Source organism: Sturnira hondurensis, unplaced genomic scaffold (assembly GCF_014824575.4).
Source record: "Sturnira hondurensis isolate 20B ecotype Veracruz unplaced genomic scaffold, ASM1482457v3 Scaffold0006413, whole genome shotgun sequence".
NCBI lineage: Eukaryota > Metazoa > Chordata > Mammalia > Chiroptera > Phyllostomidae > Sturnira > Sturnira hondurensis.
The window spans coordinates 8,186,762-8,204,301 of record NW_028079044.1 but is presented as its reverse complement, the minus strand read 5'-3'; the positions used below and the strand labels follow the sequence as shown (position 1 = coordinate 8,204,301).

The following is a 17,540-nucleotide window of genomic DNA, read 5'->3' as shown; positions in this document are numbered from 1 at the left end:
AAATATCAGTGTTTCTACTAACTTGACAAAATTGCATTCCCAATTTTACTCTGGTAACAGTATTTGGAGACTTTAGGAAGAAGGCCCAGTTTACAGGGAACAGTGCATGTAAAATCTAGTAAAACCTACTATTAAAAAATACCTCATTTTTCTTTTGCAAAACCATGATTGAAGTTTGCTGAGATTCTTATGTTGATGTGCTATTTTCTCATACCTAACCAAAACATTTTTAAGAATTCTAAATTTAAAATGCACAACCACTTATGGACTGAGGGAAGTAACATTTTTAAAAACATTCCTAACTTTCTTTTGAATACTGAGTGACAGAAACATTTTATTTATTGAACTGTATACATTTTCTGGTGAACTGGCCTCCTTTTAAGCATCTTTGTCTAAAAAGTACAAGTTCAAAGTTCATTCACTGGTCTGTTAAATAACTAGAGTGATCCATGTGCAGAGTAATAAGAAGAAATGTTTTGAAGAGGATTCTGTGACTTAAAAGAGAGAAATTTGGGGCCAGGTGATTAATATTCATTTTGAACTTAAAATTGTATTTGTTATTGAAAAGATCAATTGTAGAAACTATCTTACACTTTATCACGCAAAAGGACAGAGTGTAGGACAGTTCATATGGTGATACTTAGCTTCTGAACATTTTCAAGTTTGGTTTTTCAGTATCACAAAATCTACAAACTTTAAAGATACCGAAATTTAGCCACATATAGTGAACCTATATTTTATACTATATTAAATATATTTGTGTACTTAAAATATTAGAGAAATAAAGTAATTACCCAATAAATATTGATAAGCTGTGAAATATATTCCCAACCAGCATACTTTCTATATACTGAGGCTGATCGTATTGTTAACAGAAATTAACGAAGGTCTTAAGAATGTATATCATTCTTAGTGTTTTCTTTTTACTCATAATTGAAATGTTCTAATCAAAAGAATGAAATATATTTGATTGAGGCTCACTGCAAAAACTGTTTTATGTTCTATTCTCTGCATATGTAATGGTTTCACAACATCCTTTGAATTTGATGAAACTGAAAATTCTGATGAATAATTACAATTTTATATCAGAGGATACAGCTATTGGTTTTTAAAATGGCTTCTTTTATATTTCAATTAAGTTTATGAAACTGGAAAACTACAAAAAAGGAAAAAACCTACCTAAATTAGTGTAGATTAAATGATGACCATTATTGCAAGGGAAATACTATGTCAAGGAAATGGCTCTTTGTTTTGTTGCAAAGTGATAAAAACACAAAAGTCAATAAAACTGTTAAAATAAGTCTCAGTAATTACCAAGATCAAAATCCAGTGGCTTTTTATTAAACATGAACTTTTGTTCTGCCTGCTGCAATAGTAAATAGTGCTGACAATTGGTTTGTGAGGCACTCGCTACAATAAAATGTAATTGTATCATGAGAGAAAGGTGACAATCAGGAGATCATGAAAAAATTACATATTCTCACTGGTAGTTAATTAGCCATGCAAAACCTCCTCAAACAGATATTCTCTTCTATTAGGAATGATTACTATGCAGGCCTACAGATGTCAATACCACAGTCATTCAAATACTTCTTTCCCTACTAATTGAAGGTTGTAAAGCTCTGGTGTCAAGGTTTTGCTTCCAAAGAGCTAATTTATGGCTAGAAGGATATTTTATGTCTTCAGTTGCAGCAGCTACAAAATTCAGCAAATCAGAACCATCTGTGCACTGATACTTGACTCACCATTCATCTAGCAGCCAATCAGTCACATTAGTTTGCATCCTGCATTCTTGGCTCATGAACACTTGTGATGATCCAAAGTTCACAAGAAATATTAAAAATGAATGGCATCCTGACCCTACCTTATTATGCACCCGTGAGGGGAAAAAATGCCACCCCACCTGTTTTTTTTCCGCATGTGGATAGTGTCAAGGAAGAAATGGACATTCAGTCACCTGTCTAGAAATGCTGCTGACGGCAGTCACAGGCTTCCCCCACCGTCTTAAAAAATGTTTTGTGCTAATTCTTTTGTATCATTTCAGGTTTAATTCTTTTCTCAAGTTCCAATTCTTTTTTTTTAAATTTGATGTAAGGGTGTCAGTTGGAAAACAGCAGAGTAAAGGAGATGTAACTTTAAAAATAACTTATTAAAAAAGAATTGTTTGTATATTGAAATATCAGCACATACAAATAATATGCTAAATATAAGATTATTATTGTTACCACCAAATTATGGCCAAATTGGTATGCAAAAAAGAGGAAAGGAAAGCAGCAAATAAAGGCCTGCATGAATACAGTCAGATTAGCCCTAACCTAGTCTTCTCTCTGACCTCTCTGACATCAGTGATGGCTCCGTTCCTTTAACAGTCAGTACACAACAGAACATGGAACCTACTACTTTTCTGTAAGAAATAATATGTCAAAATCAAGAGAACATTCAACAAAATTTCCTGGAGCTGAGTTAAGGGGAAAGGAATTAAATGTAATAAGCAAGTAACCGCGTTGTCAAACTCATTTGAAACCTAAAACACCCTCATTTGGAAGAACACTTCGCAGAAGGCAAGCATAAGACCCCAGGGACCAAGTTACTTACTTTGTGATCGTTTGGAGTCTGCACGTTTACACTCTGTCCTTTAGCGGAAAATTCCAGTGGTCCTAAAGGTATTCCACCTGGGTTCAGAATCTTCTTGAGCATTTGATAGTTTGGCTTTTCATCATAGGCTAAATTATGAGCACATACCAAATACTGGGCTATTTCACCTGTGAAGTATTAATTTTTTACATGACATTCGTAATTGGCAAGGGATGTCAGGACCCCAGAATCCCCCCAAACCTATTTTTCTCTTATGCACACACACATCCTGAAGAAACTAAGAATGAACAACTCAATGAAAAGCACTTTTTAAATGATATCCAAAAATGACTGAAATATACAGTGACCTACAGATTTGACAAGCTGAGAGAAACTGGTAATGTTTTTACACATCTTTGTTGGCATTTATAATTCACTAATCTTATCAAAGTAAGCAAACTTTTAAAATTAGAGATTTTGATGTATGGGGTGGAACTACTAACTACCTGAATAATACAACAGATCAAACTTTTATGTTGAAGTTTTAAAAATTCAGTTAAAAACAATGGATATTTATTATAAATCTCTTTACTTCAAAGGAAAAAAATCATTCCAAATTTTAATTAAAGCTTTGATTCTGAGATTAGAACAGCTCATTTAGAAATGGCCTTGAATTGTATGTGTTCAGCCACGACAGACTGTGGACTTCGCCAAGCCCCCCTCACGTCCTCCACACCCAGCCAGCCCGGTGCGTCCACCGCACCGGGCTCCTCCCGACTCACTGCACAGGGATGAGAAGCCGCCCCTTCTATTTCTTCTCTGCTGTAATCTTCCTAGGACTATAAAGTCACTCCCCCCCACCACCAAAAAAATGTAGGAACTACAAACTTCTAAATACAAGTAGAATTAGTACCCCAAAGATACAAGCATAGCAGCCTTAAAACAAATGTAGTTTTTGCATTTTTGTTTCAGGAAGGTGCAATCTAAAATCCAGGTAAGAGTGATAATACCATATACTGTTTACAAGAAATGGGCATGCTTTCATTTTTTTTAAATATTGTGATATCATTTCTTTAGGCTGACATTTAGATATTCCACAAACTAGTCTTTACAAGACTCTTCCCTTCAAAAAAACTTACTACTGACCCAGACACAGGTACTTCTTCCTTTATCCCATTGTAAGAAAATCTGGGAAGCTTGGTGGGTTTGGTGGGAACGAAGTCCTAACCCTCCCCTCCCCTCCAGGCCGACCTCCATTCAAATGGGGAAATGCAGAGAAACCGTGTTCCACTGCCCACAGGGAAACATTCCCACAGGAGCAGTCATCACCTGTGTCTCCTCTGGGCCAGTCAGAGAGTGACCGTCATGCACAGTATTGTCCACAGCTATTTTTCTTAGGGATATTAGACTAATGTGACTAAAATGAGAACTCCTGGCTCCAAGAGTTTTTTGTATGTTTGTTTTGGATACTGTGGCAGTTATACAACCTACTTCTTTCCTCTCTAAGGTATAAGATGTGCATAATCTGTTACCTAGCATTCGCTCAACCAGATTTCTATTAACTAGCAAGTGCTGTGGTTTCGTGTTTATAACTCATATTTTCAGGAGCATCCAATTCCTGGAATTAGGATGGGGGCATCCAATTCCTGAAGGGATGATCAAGAAAAAAAAGGTTAAATTACAGTTGTTGCTATTCTAATATAAATATTCTGTTGTTCTTTGGTCTATAGATTGCAATTCGATTAACCAAAATATCCCAAATGGAGAGCAGAGCTGAACATGTTGGGAACACTTTTCACAAGTCACCGCTGGAAGTCGATGGAAGACCCCGGTGCTCCACCAACTGAGAGCAGCTGTCCGGCGAAGCCTTCACGGGCCTGGGGCTTGAAAAAACAAGGGCCCAGTGGGGACGGAGAGAGAGGAAAAGGAAAGAGCCACCTGTGTTACAAATTTATTATTGTAAACTTGAAGCTTAGGCTGTTGGGATGGTGAATGGGTTTCCATGTTAGCCTTTCAAGATCTAGGCTTCTTATTTTAAGCACATTTTAAAAAATTTGCTAGCACATTTCCAGAGCTATAAAACAAAACACTTTGACTACTATGCAATCATATTCTTAAATTATCTGCTTTTTAAGTTAGTGAAATATTAACTGTCATTTCAAGAGAGAGAAATGTTTGAAACTACTATTATTACACTGAGTTGAGCCTGCAAACTGCCAACTTCCTGGCTGTTTTATAAAATGTTTTAGTAATAAACCTTCTGTAAACCAGTAGGATTTTCCTGCTTACAATACCCTTTCTCCTAGGCATAACTGACCAAATTAAAAGACCTTCAGTTACTATTAAAGGTTCAACATTTTGTGCTTTACAAAAAGAAGTCTGCATTTTATAAAATAATACTATAGACTCAAATGGTTTGTGCTGCACAAGAGGAACCCAGCACTCCTCCGGGATTTCCTGTATCACTCCCCTCTTCTCTTACCCTAGCTCTAGCGAGAGAAGTGGCACAGAATGCACACTGGCCCACGGGCATTTGTCTTGTGCGACCCAGGACATCTGGGCATGATGCTTTTCTAACCTGAAACTGAATAGTTAGCTTTTGTGCAAGAGGAACAGGAAAGGGAAGGGAGTTATACGATTAAGAAAAAAATTCTGACATCTTCCTAGCTCTCTTTTTTTGCTGTCTTTGTTAAGTAAAACAATATGGCTCGGTAAAATGCCAGTAAGAATGTTAGTCAAAAGGGAATATTGGCCTATGGACCAAGTTACTCAGTGCAGTTACAAAAAATGCAATGCTTCTGTCTTTCCACCCATCCCCCCAAATGAGAACATGCTACTGTCCACCCCACTCCATCAGAAGAAAAGGGACAGCAGGATACGGGGAGGCAGACTCAGGGTCTTGGGGATTACAGAAGGGGAAGCGGGTCTGGTTTGTTCTTGTTTCCTACGAAAATGAAAAGTTTGGTTCCTTGTCAGAGAAGGGCTATAAATATATTTTTAAGATGCTTTAACTCTTTTAAACTCTCAGATGGGAACTGACACTATTTGACCTTAGCTAGAGGGTCAGTGTTCCTACTCACTTTCATAAGTCAGCTAAAAGCTAACTTTGAGATTGGCCAATATAAATAGAGAACGAGACTCACTCTGCTTGTCTGAGCAAAAGCAAGTGTGACGGCCAAACGGGGCTCTTCTCCACGGGACAACGTAACCCAGTCGTTACCCTGGTACTCACTGTGCCCAGCACGCACAGAAAATAACAGGCACTTCGGTAGTTCTCAGTCAACGTATTACTCTTACTCATACTACTGTCAGTTAAAGGATTCCAGAAGTGCTCTCTACCGACTTGAAAGAGCAAACCACTCAATGAAGCACACCTCCAAATCCCAACACCACGTGCCTTTGCCAATCCAAAACTCTGGTGCTGTGACCCAGGGTCTGAATAGCATCCGAGTATTTAATGATTTGAGTTTTTTTTTAAATTACTGATTAAAAGTGGTCTTTTCTTAGATCAGAGTTATCTTCTTTCAACAATTTATGAGGAAATGAAGATAGAAAGTCAACTCTAGAAATACCAGATAAAGCTGACAATTTAACCTGGGCATGATTCCCATAATCCATATCTAAAGAGAAAAAACCAATGGGCAGAGCCCAGAAAGCTAAGTGTTTTTATGCAGAATTCTTTCATTCTAATGTCAAAAAGGATCTAACCAGTTTCTGCTCTAGCAACCTTCGTGTAACCCTGGAGAGTTCCCTCCCATGNCACTTCGGTAGTTCTCAGTCAACGTATTACTCTTACTCATAATACTGTCAGTTAAAGGATTCCAGAAGTGCTCTCTACCGACTTGAAAGAGCAAACCACTCAATGAAGCACACCTCCAAATCCCAACGCCACGTGCCTTTGCCAACCCAAAACTCTGGTGCTGTGACCCAGGGTCTGAATAGCATCCGAGTATTTAATGATTTGAGTTTTTTTTTTAATTACTGATTAAAAGTGGTCTTTTCTTAGATCAGAGTTATCTTCTTTCAACAATTTATGAGTAAATGAAGATAGAAAGTCAACTCTAGAAATACCAGATAAAGCTGACAATTTAACCTGGGCATGATTCCCATAATCCATATCTAAAGAGAAAAAACCAATGGGCAGAGCCCAGAAAGCTAAGTGTTTTTATGCAGAATTCTTTCATTCTAATGTCAAAAAGGATCTAACCAGTTTCTGCTCTAGCAACCTTCGTGTGACCCTGGAGAGTTCCCTCCCATGCCCACGGAACTGGAGGGGGTGGATTAAACAGCAACAAACCGAGAGGGACCAATGTGGTGACCTTCCAAGCACATTGGAGAAGGTCGAAGTTACCATCCAGACTTACAGCAGCTGCTTCCGGAAGGAGCCCATTTCAGCACTGACTCGGGGAGCTCATCCAACAGACTGAAACAAAACAGAGCAACACACAATGGCTGCATTTGCGATCCAGTGATCCACTGTCCTGATCAGAAAGCAAAACTCAAATTCTGTGTTGGTGACTCACCAATACCCTGACTTTTAGTACTTTTTTCACCCACTGGCAATGGTGAGATGGAAAGCAGGGGTGGGGAAGGGTTAAAATTCTCAGTGACCAATTTCATATCAGTCACCTAAAACTAAACAGTAAATGTTTTAATTCGAAGTTTACATGTGTAAGATGTGGAATGTAGAAGTAGCTACATCTATCATAATTTTTTCTTAAAAACATGAACAAATACATAGAAAAACTGCTCCTAGATTTTAAGAGTATTTTCCCTCAAGTATCTACCATTGGGCAGTGTTTTATACTACCCTATGATTAAACAGGTTAAGAAGAAGTATTCAAAAGACAAAACAAAAAAGCCCCATTATTCTACCAATTTTCAGTGTTTTACACGGAAGAAGGACAACTCTCTTCAATTGCTTCAGCCACAAATACATAAACAGTCAACTAATATCACTGATACGAATATCTGAGCCATAAACTCAGGCGCAGGCAGAACTTCAACAAGAAATGTTCTCATCTAACATCACCCTGGGTCAGGAAAACGAAGGGCGTGCGGGAGATACAGTGTCATGGCTGAATATGCAAGCCCGCCCTAATGGGAAATTCAGTGTTATGCCTTCTCAGCAAGTTGAATAAATTATGTATTATATACTCTAAGAGGTTTGAAAATGTCTACAGTTTACCTTAATTGTATATTTCATAATATATTAGCTTTACTGACCTATAGGTTTTCACTAGTAATCAAATCAAAATGAAGATAACATATGTAAGGATCCCCCAAATGTAAAGGCATTATATTTATTAGCAGTATATTGTATTATTTTATATGATCCCCTATTATTATACTTGAATATACACATAGGCATATTAAAGATATCAATGATGAATGCATCTACATATACATATTGATAAAAAATCTAAAATCATATTAGTAAATTTTAAGAGAAAAACACATATAATCATTAGAATTAAAATGCTAATCTTTGAAATAAAATACATTATTCAAATTCAGTAAACTGAGGTGGAAAACTGGATACTGAGACTGTTCATAGGTGCCCATTACTGTGCTTTGACTTGACCCATATATTAAAAAATGTCAGTTCCACGGGGGGTTAATACGGACACATCAATCACTGCTGTAACTGATTAGATGGTTCTAATACTGACTTAAATAAATGTGTTCATTTTGGGTGAGGGACTGGGATGATCTACATTCCAAGTGGAGAAATATTTCAGACAACATTCAGTATGTCAGTATCTACAAATGCAGTCTGTACTAGCCTGCATCGGCAGGCTAGCTTTTCCCTCTGCCGAGACCAGGGCCACACTGAATCTGAAGCTTGGTTTCTCTGACTCAGCTGCCCCTGTTTTTGAACTTCTGTCCTAACATGCCCTACTTAAAACACAGCTGCCTCTCCAGTTGTGATATTATATCTGTGGGTAATTACTATTGCACATATACTGCTATATAATAAAAAAAGGGCAATTGTGTGCTACGTGCAATCGACATTTTTTTAAGCCTGATCAGTGAGAAGATAGTAAAATAGTAATATGCTCTGTTCTCCATGTGACCTAATTTTCATGCCAACACATTCTAGCTGAGAAAAATCGAATGTGAAATATTAAAAATGTTTATATGGCTCGCAAAATTATCTTCCCTATAAACACGTCATATAAAATTTTTGTTTGTTTCTCCTTTCACAAACAAAATATACTCCCTTCAGGACACAGGATTAAGAAAGAGCCACGTTACTCTCACTCAAAAAATATAGGCGGTGTTTGTCCCATTCCACACTGTTGCTTCACACAGTTAATATCAGTCAAACCGAGCTCAGACTACCTACCTACACTTACACAATGCTAATTTGAGAATACCCTTCCTTGCACATACCACCATCTAGAATCTAAGCTCTGGAGAACACCATGTAAAGGAACAACTATTTCGCTTTACAGTTTCTATTACAACTCACATATATGTGATTTTGTAGTTGTTATCTTAATGGATTTTACATCTGTAAGCTGTTCAATTTGGTAAATACTGTTTTTCAAATTTAAGAAATGTGCTTTGGTCATCACGTTGGGTACAGGGCACCTTCCCTGGGGTACTAACTCCCTGTAACGGATGCCCTCGGACCTGCGGCTGCACGTGGAGGAACACTGAAACTCTTTACTTTGTTTTAGCAGTCTGCACAGCCACGGGGTCCTGCAGGCACGCTTCCCAGGGCAGCCTCCCGCACAGCCACCGCAGCAGGCAGTAGCCGAGGATTTCAAGGTCACTCCGTCTGGACAGGGCTGTAGGAATAAGCATTAGGAGAGCAAGATGAGGATAAGCAAGTTTTGAGAAACAGAGAAATCACTGATTTCACTATTATTGATGAAATATGAAAAAGCCAAATGGGCAACGTGTTTTGTTTGTTCAGCTGCAGTAAAACTTAAGTGCGAGGCATTTGGCTCCAGTCCACAGACAGGCAGTGACTTGTTGCTGTTGAAAGTAAGGGTCAGTTTCCTCACCTCCTCCGACTTCATCCTTCCTTAGTCTAGCCTGTCACATGAACTTGATCTCCATGGCCTCTGACATGATCCAGACAACCCATAACCTGGCACCAACACTTTCTCAAAGAGCCAAGCAGTAAAACAAAGAAATAAATGTCTGCAGCTAAATTGCTAACATATGTTCCAGGAAGCCCACGGGGTCCGCATTGGTCATGCAGAGACCCTGTGAGTGCAGACTAAACACTGATGGCCTTTTCGGCTCCACTCGCACTGGCAGCAGCTGAGGTTGGAAGAGTATGACAAAACTGCCATCTAGTGTGCAGGATTAAAACGCAGGTCTCTCTTAAGATATTTTTAATTAATGAAAGTACAGGACAAAACATACCTACTACTTTGGGTACAGGGTTCCAAACTTTCACAGACACTAATTTTAGACACAGACAGGGCTGCACCAAGATTCTGATCAAACATCCTGAACAGGACCTGTCAGGATGAGGCAACGGCGTGCCTGGGACTGTGGGCGGAGGGGTGGGAAGTCGATTCGGAAGCCAAAGAAGGCTTTCAGCATGCATGAGGTGGCTTTTCATATAAAATGCAGTGAAATAACATTTTCAGGCCACTGCAAATATCCTTTAGATCAAACTACTAAGTGCTATAGATTAGTTCCATCATAATTTTGTTTCGTTTTTTTTTAAAGTGGCGTATTCCCAACGATGGGCAATGAAATCTAAGGAACATGTCAAATATAACAAATATTATTGAAGTAATCATTAAAACATGAACAAAATCCCACAAAATGAACTCACTTTTATATCCATTCCAAATTGTTACCAGACAATAGGTTGGTATTCATGTTTCTACCATCGTTTGAATGCTCATCTGTGTAGGGATATACAATCGCCTGCGTGTCATCTGTGGCTGTTACACGTGCTCTAAGCAGGGATCCTGTTTTGTTATCTTTCATTAAACAAAGTCCAAAACACTGCTCAGGAAACTTGGTTTTTATTTTTAAAAGTTACCTGAGAACAATGCTCCTAGCACGTCACAACTACTTTGGTCACCATACACGAGTTAGTATAAAAGCAGAAGACAAAATTAGCCCTTACACATACTCCATCTTAACTGCTATTAGAGTATTGGATTATTAAAGGCCCTTCAGTCTGGCAGAATGCGACAGTCCCATGGGGGCCATCTGCTTTCTGCACAGGCTTCGGCGACGTCCTAATGCAAGCGCTGGCTCTCGTATGAAAATAAAAACACGATCGCTAGCACACTGTTTGGTAGTGATTTCTTCAGCAATAAATCTCCCATTAATAATGGAATGGTTCTGTTCGTACAGATGTGCTCACAAGTCCCTTTTCCACTATGGCAATTCCTGATTAGCACCACTTAAGAAAATGCACATCCTCTAATTTTCAAAAAATTCTACTCTGGCACCTGTTTGGATGACACAGGCTTCACACAAGAGGCTCTCTGAGGAAGAACAATCAAGAATTAAAATGGAATGAACCTTCCCAGTCACTTCCCCCCACCCTCCAACTGAGGGATTAATTGATAGGAAGCTGCCGTAATGACAAGTCATTTAGATTTCTGAAGCCAATCTTTCATAAACTGGTCTTCATTTGAAACAGCCCTTTGAGAGTTAACTTTCCTTCACTACTATGGTTTGGTCTTACCTAATTAAAATACATGATCACATTTTCACCTTTTCCTTATTTTCTTCTACTGTATGTATAATATACATTGATAACTATGGTTAGGCAAGAGTTTGACCACTGGTTCCATTGAGTTCAACAGAAATACATGTGATGTTTTAAAATATCCTATAGTTACTCTCTTCCACCATCAAAGGGTAAGACAGATGTACTAAAAGTGTTTCTAAATACATGTGCTACCTGAAATTTCCCCCTAGAAAAATAGATTACGGAGTTTGATGTGCAGTAGTGAAGTCGAAAGCTAAGATTCTACTAATAGTTACATCTCCTTTCCACCTACTGTACACAGAAAAGTGACTTTAATGCCTGTTAATTTAATTAAAAATAAATACTCTCAATAGTATGTAAATAATACATAGGTCAATGAATTGACCCTATATATCTTTGACTTTAAAATACATCAAAATATAAAGACATTAAAAATAATTATTATTGAATCTAGGAAATGAATGTTTTGATATTTACTACATTATTCTAGGTATTTCCTTTGTATTGCAAAAGAAATAAAATGCTGAAAATAAAAACAAGAATTGATTATAGTTGAAGAGTATTATTAATGTCTAAGTATAAAAATATTTTTAAATTTGAAAGCTAAAATACATTATGGATTCTTTTGTTTCTATATAATTTGTAATTATATTCCTTTGTTCATTTACTTTTTCTGTTCTTGTTTTTTCCCACCACCACGCCCTACCCCACCCGCGCGCCACACTGTAACACAGGGTTCTTCAGTTACATGTGGTAGTTAATACAATCATTAATGGTATGTTTTTATATAGACTTCCTAAAGAAACCACACTATTACTTATAGTGCTATTAGAATGTAGCAAAATTCAGTTATTAATATTTGTCTTCTACACTTTCTTGTTAGTTTCCAAATACAATGTAGCATTTAACTTTTATATGGAGCTTATTATATGAAGCAAAGTATATGACTCTTTTCATGGAAAGCCTGTGTTTTTCTCGACTGCTCAACATTTCTAAATTGTACAGGATTGCTAAGAGTAATGATTGGAAAAAAAATAAAAGGCACCAGTGGGGACTTGAGTTCTATTTCACTAGCAAGCAGATTACAGAAACAATTGACACTGAAACGCATCATTAAAATAAAAACAACTGATGTGCTTTATGGAGCTGCTGCTGGGCCAGACACTCTAACTACTTTTATATTATCTCATTTAATCATCCTAACAATAAAAGGTAAATATTATTAACCCTGTTGACAAATAAGAAAATAGAGGCTCAGAGAGGTTAAATAACTTGCTCAGTATCACAGAGCCAAAACCGACAGAGCTCTGCATTGAAATCTGTCTTTCAAATCCAAAGCCTACACTCGATCTAATAATTACTTTGCCTCCATCATTACTTTTAATACCATTCAAACAACATTACACATACTACTTCTATAGTTAGGGAATTATTGGAAGTGGTCATTTTAACTTAAAATACCGAAAGATATACTCAGTCAAAGAGAGTTCTTTTGGTAAGGAATAAACAAACAACCAGCAGATCCTGAGGTCCAAGTTGTAGCATTAACAAATTTTGTTATGCAACTATCCTTTCAAGGTACTATTTCTTTCAAACTACTTCACTCTGCTGAAGAAGGGTGTCTAGTTAAAACATTTATTCACAAAGTGTTAAATAGTCCTCCGAAGCTGGTACAAGAACTACAGAGAGCTACCTAGAGAACTGTAGGGGACCAGTTTGTCTCGGCCTGGCAACTGTGACTCAGCTCTGTATGGAAAACCTACAGATGCGAAGCGGTGGGCAGGAGCCAGACCTTCAAACAGAGTTTTCCTGTGGGAATCAGGCCTAGAAAATGCTTACAGATTGTTACAGCTTGCTCTTGCTAGAACTCCCTCACCCTGGTCTAAAGCAACAGATGTGTATTGTCTATCTTCAAGGTAATTTCCAAAGCCTGTGTGAGCCCTCCCAAGGACAGAGCTAATCATCTCATTGCCATTTCCCTCTGCATGTTATTTTCATTTCCTTGATTGTACCTAGAATGTAGACAATAATATTCTATGTAATAGACAATAAATCTTTCTATGATGTAAGACCCCAGGAAAATAATAAAAGCCTGTCTAGGCAAGGGTCGGGGCGCTCCTCTCTTCAGGGAGTGGCCGAGGCATCATAGACACTCTCCCCTTGAGAGTAGTCGTGTCTGTTCCCTTTTTCCACACAGAATAGTTGTCGCCTGTGCATTCCACAATAGGAGGACTCTGCAGGCGGGGTCTGCAACGGAGAACTGGTCCTAAAAACAAACCACGTGAAATCATCTGGGCCTCATTCATCAAATGGAATGAAAGAGATTGGAAGAAAAAGAAGAGGCCACGTGTTAATCCCAAAATGGGCCTGATTATTTACCTAAAGTTTTTTTCTGTTTAGTTTTATCTGTTATACAGGGTAACATTATGAAGTGTGAACAAAAACAAGTTTGGTAGGAAATAATAAAGTGAACCTGAAAACTTTTGCCTCAAGCAGCCAGAGTTTAAATGTCCCAGAGACTAGTTTATATGCTCAGAAATGACAGTAAGAAAGCAGAAATATCTGAGTAAGATACTCACCTGATCAATTGAAGGGGACTATATGCAAAACAAACTTCAACTTTAGTTTTATTTTTCTAACTACTACTAACCTATGTTAGTATTTTGTGAATTCAGATGTGTAAAATGCTGGAAAATGTTATAGTGGCAATAAATTTTTGCAAATTCAAAAAGATTTTTGAATAGAAAACAAGATTGCAGTGCATGACATTGCAAATAAAATATTAAACCCAGGTCTCTTTTATTCTTTCTGTACCTTTTAAATTCTAAGCCTTAGTTTTGTTTTGGGGGTTTGTTTTTTTTTTCAACACTATAGTGAAGGCTTAGGAAAAGTTAATTCAACAGACCAAAGGTAAAGGTATCTTACATTTGGCAAATGTGTATTCTTCATCCAACCAAACAGTCCCACCTATGTTATGACTTTAAAAGTCATGTCTAAATGTCAAAATTGGACCTGGCTGCTGTGGCTCGGGGTATTGAGCACAGACTGCAAACGAAAGGGTCACCGATTAGATTCCCAGTCAGGGCACATGCCTGAGTTGCAGGCCAGGCCCTCAGTTGGGGAATGTGTGAGAGGCAACCACACACTGATGCTTCTCTCCCTTTCTTTTTCCCTCCTGTCCCTCTCTGTAAAAATAAGTAAAATCTTTAATATAAAAATAAAATCACTCTTAAAAAAATAAATGTCAAAATGGGATCATGCCATGGAGAAGAAATAGTATCTTCATTATCATTTAGAAACACAACAACCAAAGACTATTTACAGCAGTCAAATTAACCTAAAAATAGAAATCAACAGTATTTTTTTTTATTAAAACAGATCCAACAGAGCATATCAATAGCTTGATGGTTTTCCTTGACATCTTAGCATTGAAAAGGGGCTCCTGTTTTGAATCATTGTTTGAGAGGATAAATTTTGTGTAAAGCATGTCACTTCCGCAAGTTTGGTAACATGAAAATACATTCTCAGTTTATTTCACATATATTTTGTAAGCTGCAGTGCTAAATTAGAGTGAAATGAAACCATGCAAGAAACAACACAAGACTTGGATTTCATATACGATAGCAACTGGCAAAAATAAAAAAGTATGTAATATATCTTTCCTTGATACTGAATATATAACATAAATAAAGAGACATTTAAAATGCAGTTTAGACATCATATTTTATGGTCATCAATGATGTCAAATTAAAACAGGTATTATACACTCAATGCACAGGTCTGAAGTATTTAAAAAAGCTCAATATGTTAAATGCAGTGAATCTCTAGAGAAATTAGGTATTGACTGCATGCCTCAGTGAGTAGAAAAATCTACAAAAATCCATACCACACATTGATCCAAACATTGCTTTTTTAACATTACTAAGAATGTAACAAATTTTAAAATAGTATATTTGACACAGATATAATTCTCTTTAATTATAGGCAATGGGCCCAAAATATGTCAATGTTTATATGTTAGTTTTTATGAAGAATGAAAAATTAATAATAAAAGAGATAAGCCCAACATACATTACACTAATTTTACACTAAGTGAAGAACTTCAGCCACCGAGAAAATACCTTTGGGTCATACAAGAAAATGAAGTTTGAAAGAGTAACTGCAATTTTAAAAAAATACAGATATATGTGTGCATGATAGTTCCAGGAATATTTAGCCATCCATCTGTCAATCTAGCCATCCATCTCTATATATCTCTTTGGTTTGTAATAATACAAGTAATCCTGCTTTTACATAAAGTTGAACTAGAAAATGCTTAGGTGAAACTGCCAATTGGCACCTTATACAATCTCCATAAAAAAAAACTAATCCACAGAAAAATGAGAGTTAGCTATGGTTTGTGAATAACCACGACAGAAAGGGCAGAGACCACACAGTCTGATCAGGTTAACAGTCTGGGTGAAGTGGCTAATTCGTAAGCCGGCTTCACACTCACGCCCCCGGTTCCTGACGGGACACTCACGCCCCGGTTCCTGACGGGACACACACGTCCCCGGTTCCTGACGGGACACACACGTCCCCGATACACACCAACTGCCTCGACAACCTGAGGGTCCGCTTCCGAGTAATAACTTGTTTTGTTCTTTATGTTCTTCTTTGCATTATCTTTCTAAGTATTTTTTTTTTTGATCTCTTAGTTGGACTAGTATGGAAAAGATTTTTCTAAGATTAAACTGCATAGTGACTGGACTGAAAGTAAACACATAAATATTTATAAATCTGACCTTCTGTGTTAACATACAGGATTCATGGCCCTGCTTATCCTGGTTCCTAGATATGGCTAAATAATTATTTCACTTCTAATAAAAGTCTAAAGTGAATGTTTTACTTTGGAAAAGTAAATGCAAAATATTAGGAATGAGTTCAAACATCTGAGGATATAAAACCTTTTGCTTTACTACCAGACTAAAACTGTGTATTAAAACTTGAGTGTGTGTGTGTATGTGTGTGTGTGTATATATATATATACATATATATATATATGCTTACATATATATATATACATGCAGTTTTGTGTGTGCACATATTTTTGTATATCTATATATAGGTACAGATATGTCTGTAAGTTTAGTACATTTTCTATTGTAAATGCATTAAAGAATTCTTTATAGGACTCCTATGACACCTATAAAAATGAATATTTACTCCAGCATATAACTGTCCAACAAGCACCAAACATTTGTAGGAAGGCTCGTCCCTGAACGCCCCTCCCAGGACCCAGTATCTTCCTCCCATCACTTTCAGTTCGATACTGTCCTCAGCATGGTGACTCTGTACAGCTCATGACATGCGTTAGTACCTGGGGGGGAAACAACTCAAATGGACTACAGAGTAAAAATTGTTCAAATCTTTTATGAAGATAGCACACTAAACACTGCCCTAAACTATGGAATAACTGGAGAGGACTTTCAGAATTACCACAGTTCAACCATTGACCAGACCAACAAGTAAAAACTCTTCTTCCCACTCAACAATCACACTGGTTTCTTAGCTGCCTTAATAGTCAAAACCAGTGTATCAGGATTAGACCTACCTGCTGAAATAAATGGCCCAAATATAAGTTAACATAACCAGACAGATGCTTAAGCATCTATAATTTCCAGTAATACCACTAGCAAAAAAGTTCTCCCGGGTTTCTGAAAATTATTTTATATTAATAAATCTGGCAGAAGTAAAGAACGAAATTCACTGACAGTAAAAGAACTTTAAACTGAACAAGAACCCAGTATCAATGAGCATTTAATTCCTACATTTCTGACTTAATTAAAGCCATGTCCCGTTTATATCTTCAAGTGCTCACTGATTCATTAACAACGTACATGGTGAAAAAACACACACTCTTAAACTTGAGTGATCATTACTTTTTTAACCCAACTATCCTTGACAAGTAATATCGCAATTTCTTTTACTCTAATCCAAAGTACAAAAGCTAATTTCCATTTTAGAAAATTTAATCCACGATTCTTCCCAGAAGGAAGCATACAACTGACACACCTGCACGTGTCCCTTAAACTAGGGTGGGTTTTAACTGCTCTGGAAAATTATGGAGACCCTCTACATTACATGGCCAATGGTCCTTTTAATAGGAAAAGCAACAATATTACAGTTGTTTGCACCAAGTAAAACTTGTTAAAAAGTCTCCATTTAGGGTAACCGTTCAACAGTCATTAACAAGTACAAATGTCCAACTGTCTTTTAGTGAGAA

At 37.2% G+C, this 17,540-nt stretch overlaps 1 protein-coding gene across 3 annotated transcripts in view; it reads right to left on the bottom strand.

Annotated features, from left to right (window-relative positions):
* The window catches only part of VRK2 (VRK serine/threonine kinase 2), an 89,155-nt gene that overhangs the window by 13,229 nt on the left and 58,386 nt on the right, over positions 1 to 17,540 (bottom strand). For all 3 annotated transcript variants that reach the window (XM_037047962.1, XM_037047963.1, XM_037047964.1), the window contains 3 exons: positions 9,251 to 9,371; positions 6,939 to 6,997; positions 2,596 to 2,762 (listed from right to left, as the gene is read on the bottom strand). In XM_037047962.1, coding sequence (XP_036903857.1) covers positions 2,596 to 2,762; positions 6,939 to 6,997; positions 9,251 to 9,371 — 347 coding nt within the window. The remainder of the gene's footprint in view (positions 1 to 2,595; positions 2,763 to 6,938; positions 6,998 to 9,250; positions 9,372 to 17,540) is intronic.